Genomic DNA, 27,355 nt, shown 5'->3' on the forward strand with positions numbered 1-27,355 from the left:
CGTCATAGTTTTAAATTCGTAGGTAACAATTTAACAACCCTAGCGACGATTTTCGTCATAATACGTCAAATTTAAAAATTTCAACATCAGTTCTAAGTCGGCATACTCTATCATTCTGTCTACTCTGCCGCAATCTCGTCCCATTGGGACGTTTTTTCTTTATTTTACTGCCTTACAACCCAACAAATGTTTTAACGGCATTATATTGTACTAGATAACGCCCGCAACTCCATTGCGCCAAAATTAGTTTATCGCGCGGGAATCGTACATTTTTTCGGGATAAAAAGTATCCTATATCCTTTCCCGGGACTCAAATTATCTCTGTACCAAATTTCAGCCCAATCGGTTCAGCCGTTTAGGCGTGAAGAGGTAACAGACAGACAGACAGACAGACACACTTTCGCATTTATAATATTAATATGGATTTTAAGGTTAAAAATAGCGGAATAAACTATAATTAAAAATACATAATTAACAATATTTTCCATTAAAAAGTAAATATCCTTAGAACTTTTGTTGTGTACATAGACGACTGGAGCTTATTATGACCTGGCAACTGTCCACTGCAATGGAACGTTTGTTTATGAAAATATTTATAAAATCCAACTCAATGAGTTCAGAGCCATAATGTTATAAAAAATCTTATTTATAATAGTAGGAACGTCGGCGTAGGACGAGTCACGTTATTGTCACGAACGATTCGTTGCCAAGGTCAATGATGAGAAAACCTCCAGAAAAATGATAATACAAATTCTATATTACGATAATACACAATAGCATAAGTAGACTGTGCACATCACGTCGTCTAATCCCATGCTAAGACAGAATACATAATTAGTACAAGTAGCTATTATTATTGTTATGGCAATCAGACAACGGATGCACACCGAACCGTCTTATCCTACAGCATCCTACAATATAAACAGATTGAGGACTCACGACATTTTGGTCGGGTTATATTATATCCCAATTCCCAATGTTAGACGTGACGTTCCGTACCTATATTCACTGCCCACTGGGCTGGGTATACATCTCGATTCTCGACAAAATTACGTAGATATCCAAAACTAAACATTTTTATGTAAATAATAAAGATTAAAAAAATCACTAGTCTGTACGTTTATTACCCCTGCCCTTTCCCCCGAGAGGGCCGGGGATGCGTAATGCATTTCCTTAAAAAAAAAAAAAAAAAAAGTCTGTACGTTTATTAATTTATGATCTACTTATAATACTGTGTAAGTATAAATGTTTTTCTTATTTAGCTATTTTCTCTATTCCGTTTAACTTTTGTAGAGAACATATTATTATTTTAAGATATTGGTTCTGCAGATAATTACAAAAGTTTATTTTACATTCATTTAGAAATAGCAACACCCATCTAGGTTTACGTGGGAGAGCCATGCTTCGGCACGAATGGGCCGGCTCGACCGGAGAAATACCACGTTCTCACAGAAAACCGGCGTGAAACAGCGCTTGCGCTGTGTTTCGCCGAGTGAGTGAGTTTACCGGGGGCCCAATCCCCTACCCTATTCCCTTCCCTACCCTCCCTATTCCCTTCCCATCCCTACTCTCCCCTATTACCCTATTGCCTCTTAAAAGGTCGGCAACGCACCTGCAGCTCTTCTGATGCTGCGAGTGTCCATGGGCGACGGAAGTTGCTTTCCATCAGGTGACCCGTTTGCTCGTTTGCCCCCTAATTTCATTAAAAAAAAAGGTTTTTATTTTATTTATTGTGAACATTTGGGCATCATTCAGTAGGTAAATAAATATTTTTACAATGTGAAAATCAGTTTTTCTGCTGCAAAAATCAAAAAAAGCTGTCTGCTTATTCTTATTTGTCTCTTATGTTCGGGCCACACTAACGAGAAACGCCGTTAATTATCGCGTTAATTCTAAAACATGTTATAGCATTATCGCCTTTAATTAGTGGCATTTAAAGGCGATAATGCTATAACATGTTTTAGAATTAACGCGATAATTAACGGCGTTTCTCGTTAGTGTGGCCCGAACATCATTGACCAACATAAAAAGGGGCACCGCGCATAAGATGTCCTTTTAACCGACGTCAAAAGGGAGGTTACCTGTGAACGCGTAACTAACGTTAATTAATAATTATCGTGATTAGGTTAGGATAATTGCAGGTTAAATTATGAGAATTACAGTATAGATACAGTGAAATGTGCACCTTAGCCGCATAATTATAAGATCTAAAGTACATTAGCATTCATGTTCAGGATATAGGATAGAGGATATCCTATATCCTCAGAGTAATGAAATACTGTTTAGAGAGGTAATATCAAAATAGATATGAATAATACTAGATGACGCCCCGAACTCCGTTGTGCCAAAATTAACTTATCGTGCAGGAACCGTACTCTTTTCCGGGATAAAAAATATTCTATGTCCTTCCCCGGAACTCAAAGTATCTTTATACCAAATTTCAGCAAAATCTGTTCAGTGGTTTGGGTGTGAAGAGGTAATAGACAGACACACTTTCGAATACTTATATAATATTAATTAGTATGAATGTGAAGTCAATTTTTCCGACTTTATTGTTTTATATTAAATTTTCGACTGGGACGACCTTAGAAAAAGGCGAAGGGGCAAACATCTTTTTCTTTTACACTTGCGGGTTTTCGCCTCAAAAAATACCGTAAAAATGCCGTACTTTTATTTTAAAACACAGCATAATAATATTAAATGCTTACGGGTTTTCGCCTTCAAAAATACCGTAAAAATGGCGTACCTTTGATATTTTCAAACAAAGCATGACAAATCCTTAATTTTAAGGTCATCTAATTTGACTAGCGTGGTAGACAATATCTTTCCGTGTGGCTGACTTGATGTGTAATGAATATTGATCTTAACATGACGATTAGGAATGGCCGATTGAACGTGTCAGGTATAAGAGGCCAATAGAATATAACTAGCGATGACTGCTATGTATCCATATTCCATATTCCATACTAATGAGAAATGCTAACTGTATTAAAAGGGATACACCAGGGGCGAGAGAAATTGAAAATAGGTATTTGAAAATGTACTGCTGTCTCACCAATTTCAAGTCTCCCACCGCAGAGCGCGATAGAGACAATACGACAAAAGTTCTAATAAAAGAACAGAAAATCTTCGATTCGTTGTCCGCTAATTCCTTCTCCAAAACTGAACCGATTTAAGTACTTTTTTCATTAAGAATTAAAGCAAGGCTTGAACTGTGTTCCTATGTTTTATTTTTTTTGTATATTGTAGCCAGTCTTGTTTTCTGGGTGTTTGAACACAGAGGAAAATCTGGCCATTATTTTGAGTTATTAGACGTTCCTATTTTTTTTAATAATAAAATTATAAAAAAAAAAAGAAAACATAGGGACATGCATCATCCAGTTAAAAATGTACACGTTGTATATCTTCAAAAAGTCTAACAAAATACACTTGAAAATACATCCTGAATTTTCCACGAAAACTCTACACCGAGATACATACATGGTTTGGTGGAAAATGTTGAATATACTGAGGTCCCTGCAGCTGACCTGCGGAAACGACTGACGGAAAAACACACGGGGTTATATTTTACTGCGTTTTCCTTTAGGGGCTCATAATATTTTTTATTAAGATCAGGGTATATTCTTAAGAAATATTTACACACATATTATAAGTAATTACTATAGTAGTAATGTTATAAATTATACAAAAGTTTATATTGAGTTAGTCAGTTTCAAAATTTTAACCTCTTTACTACACTTAAGCAGGTGAGTACGATTAGCTATGTCCACACTGTTCCTTTTTCTGTTCGTCAAGGGCATGCGTTATAGCGCAGTCAACAGCGAACCCGTGAACGTGAGGCATGCCCGCGACGCATGCCCTCTGACCGTATCCAAAACTTTCGCTTTGTTATTAAAAATGACAGTTGGCGTTGCGTTTTTTGACGCATTCAATTATTGAATGCGCCAAAACGAAAGTTGAATGAAAGAAGATGACGCAAATTGAAGACAGAAGCGCATAGTGTGGACATAGCTATTAAGATACAACTGCAAATTGCAATCGCAAGAATGGACATAGTTTTTATCGTGGTAAAGGGTACGGTTCCTGCATAATAAATATGTATCACAAGTAACAACACGAGCGTGACAAAGTTGTGGGCTACATTAATCTAGTTTATAGTCTCTTATAATTTCCAATTCATTTGATTTGCAATTTAAGCATTCTACCAGCAGAAGCACTGACCTCCAATATACAAGTACGCTGGACTTGAGGTACCCACCTGCTTTTTGTGCCTATTTGAAGCGGAATCAGCGCCCTCAATGCGGGGGAAGAGAACTGACGTAAATTGCAAATAGCCGCTTAATCATTATTGGTTGTCATCACTAGTATTAGTTCCAAGTTCTCCCACTACTGCTATCAGCGCCAATATGGCGACTTTCAAACGTCATTTTTACGTCAGATTTAGTTCTTTTCCCCCGCATTAGGGACGCTGATTCCGCTTCAAATAGGCACTGTCATTTCAAAGGGTTATCATAAGTCCAGCGTACTTTTTTTTAATGAAAAAAGGGGGCAAACGAGCAAACGGGTCACCTGATGGAAAGCAACTTCCGTCGCCCATGGACACTCGCAGCATCAGAAGAGCTGCAGGTGCGTTGCCGGCCTTTTAAGAGGGAATAGGCTAATAGGGGAGTTAAGGGAAGGGAAGGGAATAGGGTAGGGGATTGGGCCTCCGGTAAACTCACTCACTCGGCGAAACACAGCGCAAGCGCTGTTTCACGCCGGTTTTCTGTGAGAACGTGGTATTTCTCCGGTCGAGCCGGCCCATTCATGCCGAAGCATGGCTCTCCCATGTATAAATGGAGTACCTGTATTACCACGTACTTGTATTAATGGAGGTCAGTGAGCGGAAGTCTTCGGCAATCCATGTCATCTTCTGTCATTTTCACATCTTCATAATCGGGATGTTATAACTGCACCTAGCAAAACACAACTTTGAGATTGTGATTATTATTAATATACCAACATTGTAGATCATTAATCAGCACTCAACAATCATCACAGAATAAAAACGTCGAAATTGTACGATCATCTCATTACCTTCCGCGTACCAACACCCACTATAATTATGTTTATGAGCCATATGTAAATATTTATTGTAGTTTTTATCCGTTATTGGCCATTACGGGGGCAAATAGGCATTTTACATTATCTTGTCATTGTTTGTCATTGTCTCTCGTTTGTCTTGTTGAATTACAATGTCCCTTGTACACTGTCGCCGTCGCCGGTACACTGAGAACGAGATTATTTTCGGCCGATAAAATGTCATATGACTTCCAAACTTCTCTACGAATAATATCAATACGAAAGTGTGTCTGTCTGTCTGTCTGTTACCTCTACACGCCCAAACCGCTTAACGTGCGCTTAACCGATTTTGTTGACATTTGGTATGAAATTACTTTGAGTCCCGGGAAAGAAAATAGGATACATTTTAAACGAATTGTAATAAACGAATTATGGCGCAACGGAGTTGCGGTCATCGTGTCGTTGGCTAATGGCTAGGCTTCACTTTGCTTTACACCACAACAAAGCAGCGGCGGCATGGGTCGCTAGACCAATGTTTTTTTTATATAAAATAAGGGGCAAACTAGCAAACGGGTCACCTGATGGAAACCAACTACCGTCGCCCATGGTCCTCGCAATGTCGGTAGAAAATGAAATCCCTTGTCATACAATAGCATTTTATCGTCCCAAAATAATGTCGTTGTCGGTGACGGCGGCGGCGGTGGACAACATTTCTATAAATCTACTAAAATGGCGAATTAATAGCGACATAAATAGATTAGGCCACGATGGACGATGACAGGTTAATTTTCCGAAATGTTTTGGTCATTTTGAGAGTAAGGATGAGCCACACTCAAACAACATGTAAGTTCTTGCAATATTAATAATCATTATAAAATTATTCAAACTATTAAAATAATCTTAATTTGTTTTATCGATGGCAGACGTATTATTTCTAGAGTTTCGCTAACCGTACGAAAAAGTAGTCATCCTGAATATTATAATCTATACTAATCTGAAAGTGTATGTTACCTCATTTAAAGTCCCGAGTCCCAGGACAGGCCTTAGGATACTTTTCATCTCGGAAGAATGTACGGTTCGAGTTGCGGGCATTAACTAGTAACATTAAAAAATCTGTCGACTATTGTTCCGCGAAACGCCTCTATGGTCTAGTGGTATAGAGCGCGGCTCTTGACTCGGAGGTCGTAGGTTCGATCCCCGCGTTGGAAATATGTTATTTCCAAGTTTGGTTAGGACAATGCAAGCTGATCACCTGATTGTCTGACAAGTAAGTTGATCCATGTGTCGGATGGGCATGTAAAAAGTCGGTCCTGCGCTTGATCTCTCGCCAGTCGTGTCGGTTGTCCGTCCCACTGGGTAATGAGAGTGAAAGGAATAGAGAGAGCTCTTGTGCACTGCGCACACACTTGGGCACTATAAAATTACTCCTGCGTAAATCGTAACAAGCCTGATTTAAATGAAACTGGCCACCGTCTCCGGAACCGGCGACGGACGCACCGGACTCACAGAAAACCGGCGTGAGCAGCGCTTGCGCTGTGTTTCGCCGAGTGAGTGAGTTTACCAGAGGCCCAATCCCCTACCCTATTCCCTTCCCTACCCGCCCCTATTCCCTTCCCTTCCCATCCCTACCCTCCCCTATTACCCTATTCCCTCTTAAAAGGCCGGCAACGCACCTGCAGATCTTCTGGTGCAGATGTCCATGGGTAACGGAAGTTGCTTTCCATCAGGTGACCCGTTTGCTCGTTTGCCCCCTAATGGGGGAGTATATTATTATTCCGCGAATTTCGTCCCGTGTGTTTCCAACGAAGTGGCAGTCTGTCGGTGAGCTTGTGTCAATATTATCACTGAGACTACACGCGGCTGGCCCCCGGGCGATGGAACTCCGCACAATGTGAAGCGGACTAATTGATTTAGCCTCTCCTTAGAGTTTCCCAGAACACCGTGTTTGGCGTTTCCAATCCTGCACGTGAGGGTTTTTGATTTGAGTACTGAAAGCTCTGTGTTCCAGGTAACCTTGGTCTGGTTTTAGATTAATAGTAAGTATAGTGCTGTGTGATATTTACACACACACATAATATTTTGTGTGTTGGTAAATAATATTTCGTGCCATTTTATGAAAGGAATGAAAGCATTATGATAAATCTAAGTACTTATATAGAATTTTGTAATTTGTTACACTTAAAGTAGGATAAAATCAAAAGTAGGTATGTTGAACCATGATTGGTAACCACGATTGCAAACATGATTGGGAAACTGTTTAAATAATAAATACTAGCTATTTGACCGAGCTTTGCTCGGTATTCGATAAAACACGAATAAAATTACATTTTCTAAAAATGATTCCTATCTAGATTTATCGCCCCCGAAACCCCCTATATACTAAATTTAATGAAAATCGTTGGAGCCGATTCCTAGATTCCAATTTTATATATATACAAGAATTGTTCGTTTAAAGATATAAGATATTATGTCTATGACTCTATGGCATGCACAATCGACGAAGAACTAGAATCTTATTGCAAATCATTTACGAATTAGGGCAGTTTCTTTATTAAAGAGTGTGTAAAAAAACATACATACAACGCTATTCACCTGCTACCGCATGTACGTATATAGGATGAGGTGCATATAGCTAACTTCTGTATCTTATGTACATATTATTCTAAGATTCACGCTTCTGTTTTCTGTCGTGATCAATAAATATATAGAGAAACTTTGTGAATTATAAAAAAATGTATGCAACATATTATCCGCCTTTTATGAAGACTGTTAAAAGGTAAACTTATATAGAGGATATTATACTAGCTATACCCATTTGATAGTATTAAGACTGAACGCTTGGAATTCTTATAAGATTAAAGTAAAAGTTAAGAAATTGTGTTTCAATTCGTACCCGCCGGCATAGTCAAGCTGACAAAGGACTTCGCATACTTGCTTCAAATTCCTGTCCGCCAGACGACAGTTAATTAAGATAATTCTATTTAAAACTATCATTTAACTAAGATATCCTCACTAAGATTATGTAAAACTGTGTCTGTCTGTCTGTTGGTACTTCACGCTCAAAACATTACATGAAGTCTGATTACGTTTCGGGTATAGAGGTACTTTGGACCTCAGAATAAGGATTAAGAGTCCGGGTGCCATCGCAATTCTCATACAAACGTAATACCAAGATCATTTCCCATACGAGAATATTTAGGATATTTGAGTTATTATTCAGCTTAAGATAGTTATTACCTAGGTTCCTGTATAAAGATTCACTGCAAAATATTTACATACCAAAAAATATGAACGATTACAATTTAGTATGTAAATATTGTTATCGTTCATATTTTTGGTATGTAAATATTTTGCAGTGAATCTTTGTACAGGAACCTAGTTAATTACTATCTTAAGCTGAATATTAACTTAAATATCTTAAATATTCTCGTATGGGAAATGATCTTGGTATTACCACAGCGTAATAAAGTAACTATTACGTTTGTATGAGAATTGCAACTCGCTCCTAGTCAAAAACACTTCGTTTAACTAAATTAACATAAATACAGTACACTTATTTTCCTACCTGTTTTAAATAATTTGGAAATTATTATAAGCTTTTATTAGTTACTACTGTTATGTTGGTTATTACTTATTGAACAATTTTACCCGGCTACGGCATAAGAAGCTGTTTAGTGTTTACTTATTGATGGATTAACATAGCTCTCTAGCCTTTTTACCTATAGTTTGTTGCGAAAGTAATGGTAGGTCAAAGCAGTTATAGGCTGGCCTCAAACAGCCGGAATGTCTCTCTGAATTAATAATCGGAAATTCACAATCTGAATTTCCTTGCCTCACACATATTATCTTAAAAATTCAGATTGATCAGTAGTCTCGTGATTCGTGATTAACATACGTGGCAGAGCCATGCTTCGGCACGAATGGGCCCGCTCGACCGGATAAATACCACGTTCTCACAGAAAACCGGCGTGAAACAGTTTGTTTCACGCCGAGTGAGTGAGTTTACCGGAGGCCCAATCCCCTACCCTATTCCCTTTCCTACCCTCCCCTATCCCTTCCCTTCCCTACCCTCCCCTATTACCCTATTCCCCTATTCCCTCTTAAAAGGCCGGCAACGCACATGCAGCTCTTCTGATGCTGCGAGTGTCCATGGGCGACGGAAGTTGCTTTCCATCAGGTGACCCGTTTGCTCGTTTGCGCCCTTATTTCATTAAAAAAAAATCCCCGCACATATAAACGTCTTCATGGAAGAAATTTTAATACTAACGCAAATACAGGGCTCATCCTTTGCCGTCGCGTCGTCGGTATCGTCAGTATCATTCTTACAGATCGATCTGAGAAATTCATAATCAGAAAAAATGTGTGTGGAGTATACTGATATTGTATGGTATTCCGGTCTTTCTGAATTAATAATATTATGAATTCAGATTATGAATTCAGAGTAACATTCCGGCTGTGTGAGGTCAGCCTTAATATTAAAACAACTTGCATTCGATAATTTTGACAGCAACGTTAGAAATAATTTTTTTTAACAATAACAAAATATTCGCTGTGATGCGCTTCTATATGTGAATTACCTACTTTTTTGCTATTAAAACTATCGAAAGCAACTTGAAATCCCCAGTTTTTTTTTTAAATAAAAATAAATAAATATATTTTTTTTTCAAATACTAATTACGATTACACCTAATCGGTTAATGTAAAAGTAGAGCAGACGAATCAGCTGTTGGCAAGTGTCTGATTGATGTGTACATAGCTGGCTATTCCCGGACGAGTATATTTTTACCCGGCGTTTATCGACTTTATTTATGGATGTTCAAATTATTATGCTCTTGGGCTTTGCATGTTTGTAATGTTTAATTCCAATATGTCGGACTGTTGAATGTTAGGTGCGTTCTGAAATTTAAACTAGTGTACTTGGCCAGCATGTCATGACGTCTTGAATTTTTGAAACAGATGCCATATTGTACTGAATTGTGCCACCATAATAGGGATAAGGGAGTAAGCAAAGGTCGGAGCAGGGGCGCCACTAGAACATACAGTAAATAATCTGACCAAAATCTGACTTGTTGCACACGTCATATCAGAATATTTACAGAAACGTTGGCAAGCGGTAGTTTGACGGCTTTTCTTTCTTTATTTTTTAAATTATTAAATATAAAATATAATCACCCAAGTGCGAGTCGGACTCGCGAACGAAGAGTTCCATACCGTTATAGAGCGAAAATAAGGAAAAAAATGTGTTTTTTGTATGGGAGCCTCCCTTAATTATTTATTTTATTATTTAACGAGCTCTTGCCCGCGGCCTCGCTCGCGTTAAGAAGTATACAAACTTTCATCCCCTATTTTAACCCCTTGGAGGTGAAATTGATCAAAATCCTTTTTTAGCGGATGACTACGTCATAATATCTACCTGCATGCCAAATTTCAGCCCGATCGGTCCAGTGGTTTGGACTGTGCGTTGATAGATCACCATGTCAGTCAGTCACCTTTGAGTTTTATAATATACTTATATAGATATTAAAGTACACGTAAAATTGAGGATTTTGTGAAAATTTAAGTGTCTAAGTTGCCATTATGGATTACGAGCCAAAAAAATAACGTTTGTTGTATGGGAGTCAGTCCCCCTTAAATATTAAAGCTATATTTTGTTTTTTGTATTTGTTGTTATAGCGGCACCAGAAATACATTTAAATCTGTGAAAATTTCAAAAGTCTAGCTATATCGGTTCTTGAGTTACAGTCTGGAGACAGACAGACACACGGACAGACATCGAAGTCTCAGTAATAGGGTCCCGTTTTTACCCTTTGGGTACGAAACCCTAAAAATATGTGCACTCTATATAATAGTTTTCCAATATACCAACATTTTCAACAATAGCTACTCTTTTATCCGAAGTCACAGGATGTTACACTTTTTATACCGTTTCGATTTAATCTTATCGAAAGCCCTCAAGGGTTATGGCTGTCATAGCTCATAAAAAAGGTTCTGCCGGCCCTTTTACGGGGTAGCGGTCTATCATATACTTTCATGGGAAGTGCCAAGCGATTTTGGTAAAAAGGGTTCTGTGCATGCAAATTTATTACCATATGCCGGGTTTAAATGAATGTTGATATATGTTGTAACTTGTACCCCTCGTTTTACAATGTATATTGTGTGAAAGAGATATAATATAATATACAGAGTGTAACTAAACAAAGTTATATTACTTTAGGTGTATGAGTCGTCGTTATAGTTGTCTCGTCTCCAAATAATCGGCCAAGTGCGAGTCGGACTCGCGCACGAAGGGTTTCGTACCATTATTGAGTACAAAATTAGGCCATAAATTGTGTTTTTGTATGGGCGTAGGAGGATTTTAATATTAAAGTTTAAATAAAACTGAGTAATTTGTGAATATTTCAGGTGGCTACCTGTTTTCATTATTATAAATATGTAAAAAAAAATTACGTTTGTTGTATGGGATTTAACATTAAATATTAAATTTATTTTGTTTTTAGTTATAGCCGCAACAGAAATACATAATCTGTGAAAATTTTAACTCTCTAGCTATTACCGTTCTTGAGTTACAGCCTGGAGACAGACAGATAGACAGACGGACAGACATAGAACTCTTAGTAATAGGATCCCGTTTTTACCCTTTGGATACGGTACCCTAAAAATCTGTCAATGCCATAATATTGTGCTCAGAAGTCAGAAATAAACGAGGGAACCCCAACCCAGGTGTCAGTCAAACGACCTATATCAAAACGACTTCATGGAGCCCTTAAGTAACATTGTACTTTTCCGGTATGAATACTTAATATAGGGGCTTGTCAAAAGTTTACTGAAATTTAGAATGTTGGAGAATAACATGTCGCCACGTCGATATTGCTTCGATAACGTCCGAGTCCTAGCACAATAGGGATAACAAAGATTAGCTGATTTTTTAAATACGAGTAAAATGAAGACATAGCGTTAAAAAATAAGTATTCCCAATATTTCAGCTTCATAACTTAATTATGTACTATTTTTTTTGTGAACCTTCAAAGTTGGATAGTCAAGTCGAATTTTTTTTATAAAATTCCTTAACTTTTGTATACCATTCAATAAGTTATGCAATTTATAAATTTTTTTCTTATGAAACCACTTTCATAAACGCAATATTTAACATAGCTGTAGAACAAACTAGCTAGGCGTGACGTCACAGTTAGCTGATATTTTGTATGGCGCGTTTAGGGAAGGTCTATTTTATGTGAGTTTTAAATTGTGATATCTTGGAGAGTTTTTAAGCTATCAGAGTAATTTTTTCACCGATATTTCTATTTTTGAATGGTCCTTGACTTACCAACAAGAAAAGAAATTTTTCGTCATGCCTACAATGGCGTCGACAAAGCAGCATTTACTCATTGAAACAGCTCTATAGACTTAAGCAAATACACCTCGACGTCTCTCTTCGTCAATTGTGTATTTAGCTTCATGTATTTTTTTTTAGGTTTAGTTTTTATTCGGACTCAGAAGAAAATTATTACTAAAATAATTTTCTTCTAAATTCAATTAAAAACTAGAACGAGAATTTAAAGTAAAAGTGTAGTTTTAAATTTTTTACAAGTTACAAAACAATTTCAACCCAATGTTGTACGCATTCACTAAAAAGGATTTTTAGCTTCCTAGAGGGTTCAAAAAGGGATCAAAAACACCTCTCTACACGAGAAAAACTAAAAACACAAGCAAAATAGTAATGTTTCAAGTTCCTATACAAAACTCTCAATGATATTCAAAATGTTTTAGTTATTCTATGTTTTCATGGGGGTTCTAGAGGTAGAAAGATTTCAATGTTTGCTCCCATTTGCGATCTACCTAAGTGCGGATATAAAGACACTTGTTTACGATGTATTACAGAAAACACGCCCGTACATCACTGCTTTTACTCCAATGCGAACGCTTGGCCCTTACCACAAACACAATCGAAAAGTGATTCAACTCATTCTGAATAGATTTTGGTACTATCAGAGAATTTGATTCCTATGCAAATCGGGGACCTAAGTAGTTTGGTCGCGTTACGTCAAACCCAGCTACCAGATCACAATTAACATTGAATTGACATATTCGACCAAATAACGTTGGTCTGTCAATTGCATAGGAATCAACTTCCTCGATGGTACATCCGATGATGCGATATCAATTTTGCTGTTTTGTTACCCGACTGCCAGGAGGGTTATTTCAACATCAATACATCTAATGATCCAGACTGGCTCTTATAACCCAAATCAAAGTGTTGACGTGAACCAAACTTTATGGCGATGTCGATTTAAAATTGAATTTGCACTGTAGTCAGATGACGAAAGAAGTTGAATCAAAATCGACTTTGGATCTCGGTGATTGGTGAATCGGAATCGAGTCAGTTTTGAGAGTTCAGAGTACAACCCCGTTTTATACTTTTGTACTTGAAACTAATGTATTGCCTTAGATATTGAGTGCAGCTTAGGTAATGTGTGACGATGTTTGTTACGTATTAAATATCAGAAGATCCTACAATTTTCAAGACAAGTTTTTGGATTATAAGAATTTGATGCTCAAGTAAGCAGCACAATATGAACTTAAAAGTTAATGCGTTAGTATTTTTTTGTAGGGTATTATGTATCTAGTATTTAAATATTATGTATGCAAAACAGTGACAAGTTTTCGGGTGAAGCCAAACGAGCGTTATTTGTTAGTTGTGAGTCGCAGAATTTCGGTCGCGTAAATATCTTTTCATACAAATCATGACTCACACGTACACGCTCGTGTGAATCAAACGGGACTTTTGTATGAAACTGAACGCAGCAGAATTTCTGCCAGCCGAAATTCTGCGACTCACGACTCACAAATTATGCTCGTTTGGCTTCACCCTTACATACACGGTATACACCATTGTAGAGAGCAGCTCTACAGTGATCCAAAATGCTTTTTTGAGATTCGAGAGGTCTTATTACGAAGATAGTCCACCTTACATAGTACTTACTAGATATTTTTTATAAATTTATACGTGGGAGAGCCATGCTTCGGCACGAATGGGCCGGCTCGACCGGATAAATACCACGTTCTCACAGAAAACCGGCGTGAAACAGCGCTTGCGCTGTGTTTCGCCGAGTGAGTAAGTTTACCGGAGGCCCAATCCCCTACCCTATTCCCTTCCCTTCCCTTCCCTACCATCCCCTATTACCCTATTCCCTCTTAAAAGGCCGGCAACGCACCTGCAGCTCTTCTGATGCTGCGAGTGTCCATGGGCGACGGAAGTTTATTTCCATCAGGTGCCCGTTTGCTCGTATGCCCCCTTATTTCATAAAAAAAATACTTTTCATGCAGACATTTATTAATATTATTATTTATTTTGCTGATTGAAAAAGCTCTCTTTTCAATATACATAAAAATCTCAAATACGAGTATTTGTTTTTAATTTCAATACATCAAAAGCAATTAATCAAACTGAAAAATACCGTTCATTAAAAGCATGTATTTTTATTTCCAAAACTATGGGTTAGAGATGGACCAGAGTATTTTCTGCCAGGCCTGCCGCGGGCAACATCTAGTTTATTGTTTGTTGTGTGCCGATGTCGATATGAAACTTACAGCATCCGAGTTGAGAGTGTACAAACCGGATGCACAATATGAATGGTCTTATTACGAAGATAGTCCACCTTACATAGTACTTACTAGATATTTTTTATAAATTTATACGTGGGAGAGCCATGCTTCGGCACGAATGGGCCGGCTCGACCGGATAAATACCACGTTCTCACAGAAAACCGGCGTGAAACAGCGCTTGCGCTGTGTTTCGCCGAGTGAGTAAGTTTACCGGAGGCCCAATCCCCTAACCCCTACCCTATTCCCTTCCCTACCCTCAACTATTCCCTTCCCTTCCCTTCCCTACCCTCCCCTATTACCCTATTCCCTCTTAAAAGGCCGGCAACGCACTTGCAGCTCTTCTGATGCTGCGAGTGTCCAGTGGCGACGGAAGTTGATTTCCATCAGGTGACCCGTTTGCTCGTTTGCCCCCTTATTTCATAAAAAAAATTAAAAAAAAAATAATGCCCGCAATTCCGTGGCGCCAAAATTCGTGTATTGCTCGGGAACCTTACACTTTTCCGGGATAAAAACTATTATATATTCTTTCCCGGGACTCATAGTATCCCAATGCCAAATTTTAGCAAAATCGGTTCAGCGGTTTGGGCGTAAACGTAACTGACACACTGACGCATTTATAATATTATATTATAATTTTATATTATTATAATATTATATTTTGACGACCTCTACTCTCACGACAACTCTCAGTTGGTGGGCCGTTGGTAGCTCTAGCCGGGGGTCGCGGGTTCGAATCCGCCGACGAAACAAAAAGTTTTCAAAGTTCCTGGGTCATGAATGTATATTAAATATGTGTATTATTGTGTATAAGTAATATAATAAAAATCTTAAATATATGTATGAAAGTATTAAATATATTTCCGTTGTCTGGTACCTGTAACACAAGTCCTACAGGTACTTAGCACGGGGCCAGACTGACTGATTATGGTGTGAAGCGTCCATAGATATTAAAAAATATTAAAGTGGATGTTATACTCACTCTTTATTATATATTGTGCATCCGGTTTGTACACTCTCAACTCGGATGCTGTAAGTTTCATATCGACATCGGCACACAACAAACAATAAACTAGATGTTGCCCGCGGCAGGCCTGGCAGAAAATACTCTGGTCCATCTCTAACCCATAGTTTTGGAAATAAAAATACATGCTTTTAATGAACGGTATTTTTCAGTTTGATTAATTGCTTTTGATGTATTGAAATTAAAAACAAATACTCGTATTTGAGATTTTTATGTATATTGAAAAGAGAGCTTTTTCAATCAGCAAAATAAATAATAATATTAATAAATGTCTGCATGAAAAGTATTTTTTTTATGAAATAAGGGGGCATACGAGCAAACGGGCACCTGATGGAAATAAACTTCCGTCGCCCATGGACACTCGCAGCATCAGAAGAGCTGCAGGTGCGTTGCCGGCCTTTTAAGAGGGAATAGGGTAATAGGGGATGGTAGGGAAGGGAAGGGAAGGGAATAGGGTAGGGGATTGGGCCTCCGGTAAACTCACTCACTCGGCGAAACACAGCGCAAGCGCTGTTTCACGCCGGTTTTCTGTGAGAACGTGGTATTTCTCCGGTCGAGCCGGCCTATTCGTGCCGAAGCATGGCTCTCTCACGTATAAGTATAAGTATCTTTAAAGAATATAAAGTTACAAATAAAAATATTGTGGTGAAGTGTCTTTTTGTCTTTTATTTCATTACGCCTAAACCGTTTAATGGGTAAGGATGGGTGTATGTACGTACTTATGATTCTTTCCGCCGTACTCAGAGACATTTCAATATAATTAATCTTCAATTTAATGAAGAGTTTGACAGATAATGTATGGGGCTATGTCAAATGTTTAAATCAGGGTTTTTCAACCTTTTTCTTGACGCGACCCCCCCTAGTATAAAAAAAATTCGCGACACCCCAACTTTTGCTTTTTTTCATGCATATATATTATGTTAATAAATTTTACTTTTGTTAAAATTCTCCTACTTTATGGTTTTTTTTGACTGAAATAGTTCTATCGACCTCCGGCGACCCCCTTGCAGTTGTATTGCGACCCCCCAGGGGATCGCACCCACAGGTTGAAAATCCCCGGTTTAAATTAATTACATTTAACTAATTAATGTTCCACTCTGAGTACGGCAGTTTCAGTCTCAGAAAACGACAAAAAATATATTTTTTGGCAGAAAATACACAGTTCCAGCGAATAAATGCAAGCAGAAATAATAGCTTCATGCTACATGCTACGGCGTAGCTCGTCGTAGACAGAACAAAACTCAAAGGCCTCGTAGACGGTCTACGACGAGCTACGAAACTTGATTCTATTCAAAATGGCTTTTTTATGAAATAAGGGGGCAAACGAGCAAACGGGCACTTGATGGAAATCAACTTCCGTCGCCCATGGACACTCGCAGCATCAGAAGAGCTGCAGGTGCGTTGCCGGCCTTTTAAGAGGGAATAGGGTAATAGGGGATGGTAGGGAAGGGAAGGGAAGGGAATAGAGTAGGGGATTGGGCCTCCGGTAAACTCACTCATTCGGCGAAACACAGCGCAAGCGCTGTTTCACGTCGGTTTTCTGTGAGAACGTGGTATTTCTCCGGTCGAGCCGGCCCATTCGTGCCGAAACATGGCTCTCTCACGTATATTTTATCTCTCGCTTATTTTATTCAAATAGTGATTAAAAACAAGTCACACTAAAAATTATCACAATCGTTTAAAATTCCATTGCGATCATTTCTAGCTTTAAATTGAAATTAAATGAAAATATACTTTACTGTGCACAATTAATTACAAAGACAAAGTAATAATATGAATAATGTCTAATAAGAAATAAAAGAAAGGATGGCCTAATAAGGCCATTTCATAAAAAATTTCTTCTTAGTAATAACTAAGAAGAAATTTTTTACAGAATACCTTTGAACGAGAGGATGGATGCTTAGCGTTAAAAATGTTTGTTATGCAGTATACTGTTTTAAGGTGGCGACTAACCCAAAATTGTTGATTTTATAATTAATTTTCATACTTGAAAATAAGCCCCGAATTGTTTCATTTTCTAAATATATTTCTAAATAAATTTCTTGGAAATATACTACATTATATTTCCAAGAATTTGATTTCAGCAAAAACACGATATCTTAAAATTTTCTCGATAGAAAGAAATCACAAAGATGCATCTAATTTTCACGAATTTTTATATATTGCCATAACAGTGCATTTAACTAAGTTAATATTTTAACACATTGTATAAAATTCTATCATTGAGACACTGACCGTCTCGTATTTTTTAAATTTTGTATATTTATCGAGTTATTAAGAAAAAACTAACTTGGCGATGAATCCGCGTCGTCCTTTTTCACCTGGCATATGAAAGACGGGCGTGAGTGTGAAAAGAGAAGGACGATGTTTGATTTTTTGAGTTAGTCGCCCTCTTAAGTATTACAAACTGCCGCTAAAAGCAGTGTTTAACTACTTATGTACATGAAGAAATAAGACACAGGCCACAGCTAATTGAATTTCCAAGAAATTAATTTCAATACTGTACAATTATGTTTCTAAGATTCACCGAAGTTTTCTTGTGTAGAATACTAAGAATTCTCCGTTGAAATTAAATATAATTTAAAATATTGTTATTGCCCCGTTTCAGCCTTCAGTTTCAGCTCATTTTCTCGGAAGCCAATTCTAGAATTCCACATTTTCCTAGTATTCTAATGAACGTTTTTAAATTTAATCGAATATTGTGTTCGTGAAAAAAAAAATATGATGTTTATAAAATATTATTATATTTATATAATAATTATTTTTATTCTGTTTAATAGTTTCAATTGAAATAGACAATATAAATTAAGGGTGGGTGCGTGGTTAAAGTTAAAGTTAAGGTTAACGTTATGGTTATGGTTAAGAGGATACACCAGGGGCTAGAGAAATGAAAAAAAAGTACGTGTAATATCTATAGCTGTCTTCCTTACCTCAAGCCTATACCGCAGAACGCGATAGAGACAACTGCAGAAAATCAACGATTCGTTGTCCCCTGGTTCCTTCTCCAAAACTTAACCGATTTAAGTAATTTTTTCATTAAGAATTAAAGCAAGGCTTGAGCTGTGTTCCTATGTTTTATTTTTTTTGTATATTCTAGCCAGTTTTGTTTCCTGGCCATTTTTTTGGGTTTTTGGACGTTCTTATCTTTTTTAATAATTAAATTATGAAATGCATTATCCAGGGAGGAAACAGGGGACAGCGTTTGTATGGAAAAACGGCGGTGTGGAATCCTCTTATTAAGTACTTTTTTCATTAAAGATTAAAGAAAGGCTTGAGCTGTGTTCCTATGTTTTATTTTTTTGTATAATCTAGCCAAATCTGTTTCCTGGATATTTGAACACAGTGGAAAATCTGGCCATTTTTTTGGGTTTTTGAACGTTCATATCTTATTTAATAATTAAATTATGAAAAAAAAAGAAAACACATTGTGTTAGTGGCCGTAGATATTGAGAAAAAAAATTATAACTCTACTAGCATTATCCAGGGAGGAAACAGGGGACAACGTTTGTGTGGAAAAAAGGGCGGTGTAGACTCCTCTTAAGGCCAAATTTAGCTTTAACTTTAACCTTAACTTTGACCGGAAAAATTGACAGATGACAGCTGGTCCAACAAGGTTATAAATTAACGTAAGGGCGGGGGCGCTGCTGGTAAAGGAAAACTGTCAAAAATGGCGTTATTGTATGATGACAGCGTTAGCTCCTCGCGACGTACATTTAAAACCTTGTCGAGCTCTATGGTTATGTTTAAATATGGCGTCTTGATGGCGTACATTTTTAACTTTAACCAAATATTTGACATTGCATTGTAGTTAAAGTTATAGTTAAAGTTACAGTTATAGTTAAAGTTAGTTGGTGCAACCCAACCTAAAAGTATAATTTATTGAGAACCTACCGAAGCGATGTACAAAGTTTAAAAATTAGGCACTTATAAAACTTTACTTTTGCATTTCCAGAATCATTGCTTAGGTGTGAACTGACCCCTAATTCACCAAACCAAATATTTCTACTAATAACATCTTGCTTCCAAATTTAATCAATAGATGGCGCTGAAACATTCTTAATTTAAACTGTCTCCCTGGTTACAGATAAACAAGGAGACCTTCGCCCCCCTGCTGGTATCGACCCTGTTCATCCTCCTCACATCCATCCTAGCCCACTGTCTCCGCAGGCTGGTGAACAGCCTGGTCAAGGAGCCCCTGGTCAAGCTACTGCTGGAGGAGGCTATTGCTGCTGCCGAGCTATGCGGGTGCTGCTTCGAGCTGATTATTGGTGAGTTTTAACAATGATCCTAATAGGAATTAAGGCGTTTTAAGTTCAAACTTATGGCTGGTTTACACGTATTAAGTGGATAAGTAATAACTAAATTTTAACTTAATTTGAAGTGCCTGCCCGAAATGTGTCAAGTGACAAGCCCCGCCTGCCAACATAATAGAAAATTGTGAAATTTCTAATTTCCTTGTTTAGTACTTAACTAAATTTTGATTTGCTACTTGCTACTAAATTTTGTGTTTACATGCAATAAAAAACTTAAAATTAAGTTAAAACTTAATACGTGTAAACCAGCCCTAAATAGTAGATAGGATATAATTCTGTCTACTCTGATATTGAAGTGAAGTTATCTTGATGTTCCTGAACCTAAGAAATTGTCAAAGTTTTGGTACACAAAGATCGGAGTGATACTTTTTAATCGTTTATATTATCATACATAATTCGGCAAGGGCATGGCCTGAAAATACTTGCTTTATTATGAAAGAAAGTGGAGAAGAAACTTCTCCGATCTAAGACATCAAACGTTTTCCTTTGTTTGAGTTGCCTAGAAAAGACATAAGGGAAAAGGCCCAAGAAATGGGCTGCCAGTCTCTTAAGACTAATCAATTAACCAATGTTTCCAGTTGCGGACAACTTCGGCGTGGCGACATACGCGGTGTTCCTGTTCGCGCTGACGGTGTGGTGGTCGCTGAACTGGGGCGACGCCACCGCCTGCCCCTACACACACCTCGAGGACATTATAGAGGGTAGGTTTGAAGACCTAGGAGTTATAATTATGTCCCCTGCCACTTGCAAGATCAGTAGGCCTCACGCGTAGTCTCTAAGCAGTAAGTATCACTGAGGTTTTAGTGAGGAGGAATTCCACCTGCGCTGTAATTTTAGCGGCAACAGAGTCTCTGAAGTAGCTAGAACCTCAAGGGTTCTATTTCGACAATCATTTCTTTTATGACCTTTGTGTCTCAGTGGTTGAGCGCGTGGTCAGCGCTCAAGCTGCGGGAGTTCGAATCCCGCCGACGACTGACGTTGTGTAAAGCGTTCATCCCACAGACATAGATCAAGATCAAGATTTTGATCGATGTCTGTGGTTCGTCCATACTTTCATACTTCTATATCTATACTAATATTTAAATTCGAAAGTGTGTCTGTCTGTTACTTCTTTACGCCCAAACTGCTTAACCGATTTTCATAAAATTTGGTATGGAAATACTTTGAAACCCGGGAAAGGACATAGGATACTTTTTATCATGTAAAAATGTACGGTTCCCGCGAGATAATTTTGGCGCAGCGGAGTTGCGGGCGTCATGTAGTAGGTAATAAATAATAATATATTGCCAATAAGGTATGAATGAATGAATGAAAACACTTTATTGCACCAAAACAAACATGACATACTACTCGTAACATAAAACTTAGTAAGAGTAAAAAGTACAAAAGGCGGCCTTATCGCTACAAGCGATTTCTTCCAGACAACCTTTATTGTAAAACTATAAGGTAACAGTAGTAATAGATATCCTCGTGTTCCAGGTAAAGGTGACGTGCGGAAGGCCGTGCTGCGGACGTGGGCGGAGCTGGTGGGGGGCGTTGCGGTGTTCAAGTATGTGCAGACCTACTGGGCGCTCGAGATCGCTGACACGCATAAGAACAGAGCTTATGAGGACTGTCAGGCGGATTTACAGGTAGGTTGCTAATATAATTATTATTACTAGCCCATTAAGTGTGTCACACCTAAAAGGTAGGGAAGGGGTCGACGAAGTGTGACATGGTGTGACAAGGAGGGGGAAGGGGCCCTAAGTTTTGTAACATCAGGTTTTTAATTTTATACATTTTAAATATTGAGGTGCTTTAAACTTTTAGACGTGAAATTGCAAATTTATGACGTCACCCTAATGTGACCATCTATGATAAGGCGGGGAGCGGTCTAAATTAAATGAAAATCATGTGATATATATTTATTATTATATATATTTATGGATGGTCCCATATGCTGATTGGGGGCTGCACTGCACTCGGTATTACACCTCGATGTATTCGGGGATTCTTATTTAGGGCACTGTGGTGGCTCGAATTTTGGATTTCGGGAGTAATTCGACCCAAATTATCATTGTCTGCCTGGTCTAGTGAGAAGTCACGGTATTGCTGAAGCGTAATTATATAGCAAAAGTATAGAGATGCAGATAAAGCACAAGATGAAGCGAATTATATCTCGGCGGAAACGAAGCTAAGGACCTTGACAGTTGTTGACTCCAAAGCGTGTATTTACTCGCGCGTAAATCTTATACGCGCACGTGTAAGTAAAATATACGATATACATGCTCGCTGGACAAAATCTTTAAAGTCCCAGGTCATATTGAGTGGACATATTTAAATGTTTAAGGTCTAAATCTTATACGCGCACGTGTAAGTAATTAATAATATACATGGTCGCTGGACAAAATATTTTTCATCATTCTCTTTAAATGTTAAATGTCTAAATACTATTGTAATATTTTCTTTAATTTCAAAACTTTGTATTTAAGTAATGTAATGTTTTTGTTTTTAAGAATATTAAGTCTTACAAAGTAGAAAGGTACCATGTTCATTATTGATGCTAAGTTAAAATTCAGGCTTAATTAGCCAGCACCTAAACAAAGATCGAATGGACAATAAATGGCCTTCGATCAGCAAGGGTGCCAGATCACCGTCCTGTCCAGACAAGTGTCCATTCCACTAGATGCGAGCACTAGAGTCAGACAAGAAACATTTTTTTAAATGAAATAGGAAAGCAACTTCCGTCGCCCATGGACACTCGCAGCATCAGAAGAGCTGCAGGTGGGTTGCCGGCCTTTTAAGAGGGAATAAGGTAGGGAAGGGAACAGGAGAGGGTAGGGAAGGAAATAGGAGAGGGTAGGGAAGGGAAAAGGGTAGGGGATTGGGCCTCCCGTAAACTTAATCACCCGGCGAAACACAGCGCAAGCGCTGTTTCGCGCTGGTTTTCTGTGAGCCCGTGGTATTTCTGCGGTCGAGCCGGCCCATTCGTGCCGAAGCATGGCTCTCCCACGTCATGATTAATCACTTACTAGCCTAATTAATAATAAAAAATTATTATTAGCCTTAGTCTGTGAAGTTATCCCATAGTAAAAACTAAATTATTTCGGAATAAAAAGTAGCCTATGTGTTAGCTCGGGGCCTAAACTACTACAATGCCAAAGGACAAAAATCTGTTTAGTAATTTTTGCCTGAAGACGTAACAACAGACTTACAAACTTTTACATTCGTAATTAAATTAGTGCAAGTGTGATATTATGAGAGGGCCTTAAAGTCAATGAATTTACCCTTTTATCAGAAGCGTAGCGTACCTTGGCGGGGCTCCGTATAAAAAATATTAGGGGGCCCTAAGGTATGGTTGCCTTTTTTAACTTTAAGAAATGGCGAGTTATTAATAATTTTGCACACGTTGGGGCCCCCCGTGGCCTGGGGGCCTCGTATAATTGATACGGCATATACCATAGATAATACAGATATATAATATAAAGAGCATATACGGCGGTAGCTACGCCACTGCATTTTATATATTTCTTTTCAATAGATATTTTTTTTTCACTTTTTTACTATAAGGTCGCTCCGTGTAAAATCTTCTCTCGGTTACTTCCTTAGCCGGTAGTAGATTAACAAGTAGGACTCTTTCAAATTAATTTTAAATATTTTTTGATTGTTCTAACTTGACTTCCAGGTGCCTGTACTATACGGAGCGATAGTAGAGGGTGTGGCGACGTGTCTCTGCCGCCTCGCCTCCAAAACCCTGGGCGACCTCAACCCACGATTTTCCACTGCCATAGACGCCTTCATCGGAACTTCCCTTGTTGTTGCCGGTAAGAACTGAAGGCCTTGTCAAAAAATTCATGGACTTAAAGTCAACTTTTGCTCACTATCTGCTTGAGTCATCGGTAAAAGATTTTGAGTGTGATTTTAGCCTTACTAGTTTTGATTGATGGCTTTTACTAATTCTTGAAAAATATTTTTGCCGTTTTGATCAATCGATTAAGAAAATAATTGACGTTTTGAGCTTTAGCATTAAAAACGGATTCGCTTTTGCAGGGGTCCTGTACAAGGACACATTTTACACGTATCACTTTAAAGACGATTCTCCGCTCTACAGTGTGTTCTTCATGTGCAAAATCCCCCTAGGAAAAGGTACCTTGCGACCGAATCGCGCTGCTATGGAAATTTTCACAATCCTTATCACATTTTCTGACGATTTTAATTCAACATCGATTATTTTAATTTTAATACTTTACTTTAAGGCGAGGATAAACCCCAATTTGTTATTCCGTGACTCCCGGTTTACCTAGTTCCAATATAATAACGAAGTGTTAAAAAATATGAGATATAAAGCACAATATTTAAAATACCTTAAACCATAAACATTTTAATAAAATAATACTTTGGCTGTAATTAATTTACAAACTCACCTCCGTTAAAAATCTATTTCATCGAAATATAAGTATTAACTGGGATAATTATACATTTTATTTAAATAAATTGTTAGTAAATCTATATTAAAATGTCGTTAACCGAACAATTTTGATTCTTAATGTTTACTTCCAAAGATATTTAAAAAACATGAAAAATAGAGAAGATCCGCCCGAATTACTACAGTTTTATGCTAAGCTAAAATGAATCTTATTGCGATGCGTATACGCTTGGTCTTTGGTTGTGTGCAAGGTTATCGTTTTGGATTGAGATTAATCCCCGCCTTAAGTCAATCTAGCGATTCGTACTGCTAATATTGTTTTTCACAGAACAACCATTTAATATTTTTATATTGGGACTGCTCTTTTAAACATTTTTACTTCGCAGTGGTACCTAGAAGAAATTCTGTCTACTCTGCTAGAAGTGATAAATGTGTAAAAAGTGTTTTAAAAACTTCTTGTAATCTCGGCTGCGGCTTGCAGTTTCGGACTAAAGTTTTGGGCCCTTGTAAAGTGAATCTGTTTATTTACTTTAAGCTGTAATAACTTTTTTAACCTTTAAGAACTTTAAAATTTAAGACTTATATTAGAAATCAATAGGGTAAATGCACTCGTGCAGTGATGATAAACAAAATATACTAAGGGCAAGCGCGATTCGGGCGTATTTTACAAAATGTGTACCTAAATGCATGATGCATATTAGTATACTCCGTTTTTTTTAATTTTCAAATAAATTAAAATGGATTATGGACTACAGAAGAATGGATAGTGAATAATAAGTTGCATCTCTATACTTTATTCGTAGGCAGATGGCGGACCTACGTAATTTGGTCGCGGTATATCAAACCTAGCCGAGAGACACTGACCTCCATAATTATACAAGTACGCTGGACCTATGATTAATGAACCCTTTGAAATGACTGCTGGTTTTTGTGTCTATTCGAAACGGAATCAGCGCCCCCAATGCGCATGAAGAGAACTAAATCTGACGTAAAAATGACGTTTGAAAGTCGCCATATTGGCGCTGATAGCAGTAGTGGGAGTACTTGGAACTAATACTAGTTTCTACAACCAATAGCGACTAAGCGGCCATTTGCAAGTTACGTCAGATTTAGTTCTCTTTCTCCGCATTGGGGGCGCTGATTCCGCTTCAAATAGGTACAAAAAGCAGGTGGGTATCATAAGTCCAGTGTACTTGTTGGAGGTCAGTGCCGACAGATCACGATTAACATTTAATTGACATAATTCGACCAAATGATATAGGTCCAATGCAGGTCCGTCAACTGCCTATGAAATCTCTGATAGTACTTTTTCATGTTGCATCTCTTTCAGTAATTTGTAGATCGGTATCAGAAATCTTGGCACCACCATCAATACTTAATATTTTCATCTCGTTCCTCTCAATATTAGTAATTCTAGATTCTATTGCAAGTCGTCCGGCATCTTTAGTACTTTCATTATCATATTGCATTTCCATTTCTTCCATATCTTATTATTTGTTTCCTGTATGTTGTCGTAGGAGAGTAACTTATTTTTATTCCTTCCTTGTCGTTAAGTTATTTTATTGTATTTTGGGTTAAATCCTTTTGCGAATGAAACATCCCACAGATTTAGACATTACAGTCAGATAGTGCTTTGTCCCTGTATGGTAACGTACCTACCATACAGGGACAAAGCACTAGTCACTTAACTATAAGGACAAACTGTCTGGATGGTTTATATATAGTAAAGGAGTACGACTGAAAACTTTCTTTATCAATTGTAAAACAATTGCTTTATATTTTAATTTATACGTGGGAGAGCCTGCTTCGGCACGAATGGGCCTGCTCAACCGGAGAAATACCACGTTCTCACAGAAAACCGGCGTGAAACAGCGCTTGCGCTGTGTTTCGCCGAGTGAGTGAGTTTACTGGAGGCCCAATCCCCTATCCTATTTCCTTCCCTACCCTCCCCTATTCCCTTCCCTTGCCATCCCTACCCTCTCCTATTACCCTATTCCCTCTTAAAAGGCCGGCAACGCACCCGCAGCTCTTCTGATGCTGCGAGTGTCCATGGGCGACGGAAGTTGCTTTCCATCAGGTGACCCGTTTGCTCGTTTGCCATCTTATTTCATAAAAAAAATTGATAAAGAAAGTTTTCAAATTAAGCAATCAGAAAATGCATGCGGACACGCGTCATGCACCAAACTCTTCAATCCCTTATTTAGGAGTATTATTGTATAAATATTGATTATTTCATTTCAAAAGTTTCATTGTCTATAGACCCACTTCTCTGCTCGACTATCATCAAGCGATTGCCTTTCGATTCATGTATTTTCATTCATATCTTCTTTCAGCATTCGACTACTCCGGCGGCTACTTCAACCCAGTGCTGGCCACGTCATTAAAAGCCGGTTGCGACGGCCACACTCTGTCAGAACACGCCCTGGTTTACTGGCTCGGCGCCTGCGCAGGTTCCCTGGTCTCCGTCTACATCTACAACTCCCAGGCCGTCCAGAAATTCATCAAAGGCACCACCGAAGTGAACGGAGACAGCATTTGGGCCGACAAGGAGGACTGATTTTACCCTATTTATACGATGTGTATACTTCTAGTCAAAATGTTTTTCCTTCGAATGTTTATAATTGTTTAATAAACTTTATTTATATTTGTCTTCTTTTTATACCCTTGGCTAATATGCTTTCGGTGTCGAAATTATATTGTGTGATTTAAAACAAGGCATCGACAAGTGATATGTTCATATTATTTGTCATTATTTATCGAATTCCTACGAATAATAAAAACTCAGTTTCTTTACTTCTCTGACAGTTCGCAGGCCGAGTTCCAGCAAAAGGCTGCGCGCATGACGTCCACTATTTAAACGTAGATTTAAACGAACGATTTAATTTTACCATACCATTAGTCTATGGTAGCTACTGAGCTAACTCCTAGCGTTATGAAATTTAGCACAAGGGT

At 38.0% G+C, this 27,355-nt stretch overlaps 1 protein-coding gene across 2 annotated transcripts in view; it reads left to right on the forward strand.

Annotated features, from left to right (window-relative positions):
- LOC121735575 (aquaporin-11) overlaps positions 1-27,047 on the forward strand; it is a 30,487-nt gene extending 3,440 nt beyond the window's left edge. Inside the window, exons 2-7 of one of the 2 annotated variants that reach the window (XM_042126430.1) lie at positions 19,770-19,953; positions 20,577-20,699; positions 21,478-21,629; positions 23,663-23,801; positions 24,028-24,123; positions 26,737-27,047. In XM_042126430.1, coding sequence (XP_041982364.1) covers positions 19,770-19,953; positions 20,577-20,699; positions 21,478-21,629; positions 23,663-23,801; positions 24,028-24,123; positions 26,737-26,960 — 918 coding nt within the window. In that variant the 3' untranslated portion in view covers positions 26,961-27,047. The remainder of the gene's footprint in view (positions 1-19,769; positions 19,954-20,576; positions 20,700-21,477; positions 21,630-23,662; positions 23,802-24,027; positions 24,124-26,736) is intronic. The other variant, XM_042126431.1, reaches the window with a different exon arrangement.
- Positions 27,048-27,355: the final 308 nt, after the last annotated feature.

This window comes from Aricia agestis, chromosome 17, assembly GCF_905147365.1.
Source record: "Aricia agestis chromosome 17, ilAriAges1.1, whole genome shotgun sequence".
Classification (NCBI taxonomy): Eukaryota; Metazoa; Arthropoda; class Insecta; order Lepidoptera; family Lycaenidae; genus Aricia; species Aricia agestis.